At 41.7% G+C, this 5,175-nt stretch overlaps 1 protein-coding gene across 1 annotated transcript in view; it reads right to left on the reverse strand.

Moving 5' to 3' along the window:
- Positions 1 to 859, reverse strand: part of LOC306925028 (sialoadhesin) — a gene marked incomplete at both ends in the record, with an annotated part of 17,782 nt that extends 16,923 nt beyond the window's left edge. The window contains one exon of the mRNA XM_079503711.1: positions 811 to 859. Coding sequence (XP_079359837.1) covers positions 811 to 859 — 49 coding nt within the window. The remainder of the gene's footprint in view (positions 1 to 810) is intronic.
- Positions 860 to 5,175: the final 4,316 nt, after the last annotated feature.

The following is a 5,175-nucleotide window of genomic DNA, read 5'->3' on the forward strand; positions in this document are numbered from 1 at the left end:
ATCAATCAAGTGTGTATATATCCATGTATGTATGTATGCATATGTTCGCTTGAGTACAGCAATACCGCTGGGTGACTACATTGGAGTTGAGCAGCATAGTATAGGATATTAGATTAAAGTAGTGCGCATTTCATTGGCTCAATCAGGTTTACAAATGAGTTTTAGGTAAAGAGGAAAAGACATGGTTACCGTGAGAAAAAAAGTTCTACTCTGGTCCATGAGTGACACATAAAATGTAGCACAGATGATGATGATGATGATGATGAGATTGAATGTGGAGCATTGGTGTCCTGTGCTGCTCCTAACTGCCTGGCTGGCTGACTACCTTGTCCTGTGCTGCTCCTAACTGCCTGGCTGGCTGACTACCTTGTCCTGTGCTGCTCCTAACTGCCTGGCTGGCTGACTACCTTGTCCTGTGCTGCTCCTAACTGCCTGGCTGGCTGACTACCTTGCACAAAAGCCAATCAATACTTATAAATAACCTGAGCGTAAAGGCAAGGGCACCTGGCTACAGAACCTCACATGTACAGTATCGCTGTATGTCAGCGATCACATTAGAATGTGTTAATTGCTCTCCATTGTGTAAACTGGAGCCATGTTTTTAGAAGGTGAAATGGTCGCGAAGGGATGTAATTTGTGTCATTAAATCAGCCTGCTGTCTCATACTGCATGTCATGGCATTTAATATCATATGCGACATCATATCATATGAGACATATATAACAAACGTACAGTATAATGCTCCATTCAGTTCCAAATAATGACAAACTTGATTTAAACATGTGATGTGTTGAGGTTTTTTTTATTTACCTGGTAAAGCTGCGAGGATGGTGCTCAGAACTAACACACCTGCCAACATCTCTGCTGATACGAGCGCAGTAATGGCACAGGATAAAAGGAGAACAACAGAGAGTGAGGAGACAAACGGAGACAAGTGAAGTGAAACAATGTTCACCATTAAATACCATTAAACTGATCAAATAAAGCACTCACCTGTCAAAATATCTTCATTAGCTCAATTCAGTCAAGCAGAATGTGATTTGTTGTGTGTGGAGGTTGATGTTTCCTTCTTTTTCTTTTTTCATATAGGGATGAGACTTGCGCGGTGAGCAGAGCCGGCTAGCCAGAGATGGGAGGAGGGAGGGGGGAGGAGGGAGAGGGGGTGGGTGGCGAGAGAAGTCGAGGGAGAAGTAGCAGAGGTCTTAAGTTAAAGTTAGTCAAGTTATTTCAACATTACACCATCTTCAATCTTTTCAGGGAAACCTGTTTCCTCTTGCCAATTTTAGATATTTTTCCACTTCTGTCACTCATTTGTAATAGCCATTTGATTACATCTCATTCTCACTATTGAGTTACAGGTACGGAGCTGCATTTTATTTTAATGAAACACAAAGGTCAAATAAATAATATATCATAATAGCAAGAGATGGTGAAGGGTGGAGAAGAAAGGGAAAATACAAGTTAAGGAATAACCTACTGGTAGGCTACTTTAGATCAACCAATCTAAATTCAACCATATAACTTTGGATTATTGCAATATAAAGTGATATTCTTTTGTTAGTATATTCCCATAGTAATCATTTCTATAGAGTGTTTGTTCAGTAGGTCTGACCGGTTCTCCAGATCTTTAATAAACAGAAAATATATTTGGCCTACACGTTGGGATACCCTACCAATTTCAAAGCACAATAAGTGATAGGCCTACAAATGAGTGCCCCCTATTTGCCAGCTTTGTTGGCTGGCCCATTGGAATTATGGGTGGATCCCCTGCAGGGTACGACTGACACAACAGGGAACCCAGCCTGGAGATCTGTACTCAGAGGAGCACACTTTTCTACTTGAGGTATGCATTGATATTCTAAGTATTACATAGCCTATTGTTTTTATGGTGCTAACCGGTCCAACGTGTGGCTTTGTGTGTATAGTATGTCTGTCCACCCCCCGTGATGTCATAGTATGTCTGTCCACCCCCTGTGATGTCATGTGGCATTTCAAGTCAATGGCAAAATAAACGTGTGCTACGTCTGTCCCCTGTGACGCCATGTGGCATACATCATCATCATGATAAAGGGCACAGCTACTCACTATGTCTGTCCCCTGAGCACTATGTACTCACTATGTCTGTCCCCTGAGCACTATGTACTCACTATGTCTGTCCCCTGAGCACTATGTACTCACTATGTCTGTCCCCTGAGCACTATGTACTCACTATGTCTGTCCCCTGAGCACTACAGTATGTACTCACTATGTCTGTCCCCTGTGACGCCATGTGGCATACATCATCATCATGATAAAGGGCACAGCTACTCACTTCACAAGTGTGATTTAAAAAAAAATCTCTGACAGGCTAAAAGGCCGGGAGTCGGGATTATGTTTTTGTCCCTGTCCGTCCGTCCATCCGTCAGGCAGACAGACAGTCTGTCTGTCTGCCTGTATGTCTGTCCATGTGTCCATCTGTTTGTCAGGTCACAAAGATGCATTCATGAATATAAAACATGAACAAAAACAACATACATATACATACAACACATACACAACTTAAAACTAACACAACAAAAGATCAACAAAAGAAAATAAGCAAAACCACCCACCCATGCCGGACAAACAATGTCACGAAAAGCAGGGTAAATCATATACTTAAGCTTGACCACGCTAACATTTTTCTCGCTCTCTCCATGTAATCTTGCCGTTCACAGTTTTAGATATACTAAAATGTTTGAGCCGATGGAGATGTGCTCTCAGAGGAGCACACGTTTCTAGTTGTGCCTGCTGTGCGTTCATTGGCCATGGTTCCATTTCCATGGAAACGGTGTCACCGGCAGCACAGAAACACCCCAGAAGTTGATAGAAGCCAAATGCTTACTACTGGCATACTAGAAGCCCCCACAGCCCCCACAGTGTGCAGGCCAGGGGGAGGGGCTGGGGGCTTAAAACAGCTATAATGTTTTTCAAGTTTGTCAGTGTAATCATTGTGCAGCTCTGCCTGTCGTCCTTTGCTCTTTCTGATACTAGCATAGACATCTTACAGTATTTCATTGACCTGCATCTGTGGCACTGTTTGAAAATGTAACAACTTGTTTTTTTCTGAACCCATATGCAGTCACCAAGGTTTAGTTTGTACAGAGTTCATCAACTATTACATATAGTTCCCACACCAACTTGAAATGTGTTTAAACCTTGGTGTAAAATAAGGAATGAAATTCGCCAGCCCATCGTATTTGCACATAAGTCAAACCTACCTTGTAGGTGCTCTGCATTTAAAGCATCCTAACTGTTATGAGCAGTGCCATTAATATGGCGCCCAGGGAGCAGTTAGGCGTTAAGTGTTTTTCTCACAGACTCTTTGACATATTGACTGGGTGGGCCAGGGGGCAAACTGGTGACCGTCTGATTATCCAATGGTCTCTATCCACTAAGATATGCATAGTTGTGCTGTTCACATTCACAATGAGCATTATGATGTTGAAAATGCCACCATTGAATCTTGGAAATGATATGTAATCAGGTTCTGTCACTTTAGTGAAAGCTAGTGATAGTTGGTGATAATTTAAATCGCTCATTCATATTTGATGACAATATTTCATGAACACCTCACGCGAATACACAGCACCCCCCATCCCCCCTGCCAGTTCTTATCAGTTTTTAAATGACATTTTCCTCTCCTTTAACAGCACACTCCTTGAACAAGTTATTAAATAAATTAAAGATATAGATTTGCATGATTTATTTGAGAAATTCCCTCTGGTTATATTGATACAGTACAGTATACCGTATGTCAGTCAGCCTTATATAGATTGAGCAACCAGCGGTCCTCTCATTCAGAATACTTTAATTGAAAGTCTTGGCAGAGATGACTACCACAACCAGACATGGTGAGGTTCGAGACCTTTCAGTCAACCGTGACCACTTAGCCTGATGAGTCTAAATGACTTTAACATCCTACCCCACGAAGACTTGGCCAATGGATGGCAGTTTAGCATCTCGACTCGGCCAATAGGCTACTTAGCCCAGTTTTGACCCTAGAGTAATGATGATGTAGAGTTTAACTTTTCAATCAGTCTCTATTCATGGGCATCCAAGCAGGGGAAAGAAAGAGGTCTTGATTCAGGGCTTCAGAGATTACATCTCATCTGGAAATGAGCGTTACCGTTTTTCTTATTTCAACGTTACTCATTTTACTTATTAGCACACTGATCAGGGCGATTAAAAGTAAACCCAGAAGGGATAAGTGCTAAAGATAGAAATCACCCTTCTTCCTGGCTTTCAAAATGATGGGCCACAGGCTTCATTTGGTGTGTCCCCACATGAGAGGAGACCATTATTAAGTACCATATTAATATTATATTAACAGTCATGTGGAGATGACTGTATAGTAGCAGACTATTGCCATATGTCCACCTGAAAACGTTTTAGAATCTCCCTACATAGTTTTTCTAGAACATGACGTTGAGTGTAAATATAATAGGAAGTAGATCTCATATATAGAGGGTGTGCACATGACATTATCATACCTTGAAGTTATGCGGGAACGCCTACTGAGTGGCAAAAAACTATTTTCTGGCCTTGACAGCCCATACATCCAAACAGAAAAGTCCTATCTGATTCCATTGAACTACGTTAAACGTTAAACTAACTTTTCCACTCACTTTGCCACTCGATTTGCCACTTACTTTATGCATGCACATACCCTCTAGTGACTAGAGGGTATGCGTATGCATAAAGTAAAAAATGGAGCCCATAGACTAGACTAGTCTATGGGCTCCATTTTCGTTCAAGCATTCTAAATACACTATTTGGGGATTTAGCAGTGGGGAAGGGGTGTTCCCCCACTAAAGTTGGTATTTTGGTTAAAATCCCTAAAACACCTCCGTTACCCGTTACATTATGCATAGGTGTGGTTTGGGCGTTACAATAATTAAACCAATCACTGTGCCACATGCCATTGCCTTTAAGAGATCCCTTATCCGTTGCCCGTTATGCCCAGTGCTATTGCTTCATAGCCTTATGGTCTCCCATGAGTGATGCGTTGCTTGCCTTGAAGTCTCACTTGTGCTGCAATTGCGCACAATGACTGGCACAACTTAAGTCAAATAACTTCTTTGACTAGACATATATAAACACAATGGACACAAGGAAGTGATAGGCACTCACTTCTGCTGACTATAGGAAAATTAC

This window comes from Electrona antarctica (genome assembly GCF_951216825.1).
Source record: "Electrona antarctica genome assembly, chromosome: 6".
NCBI lineage: Eukaryota > Metazoa > Chordata > Actinopteri > Myctophiformes > Myctophidae > Electrona > Electrona antarctica.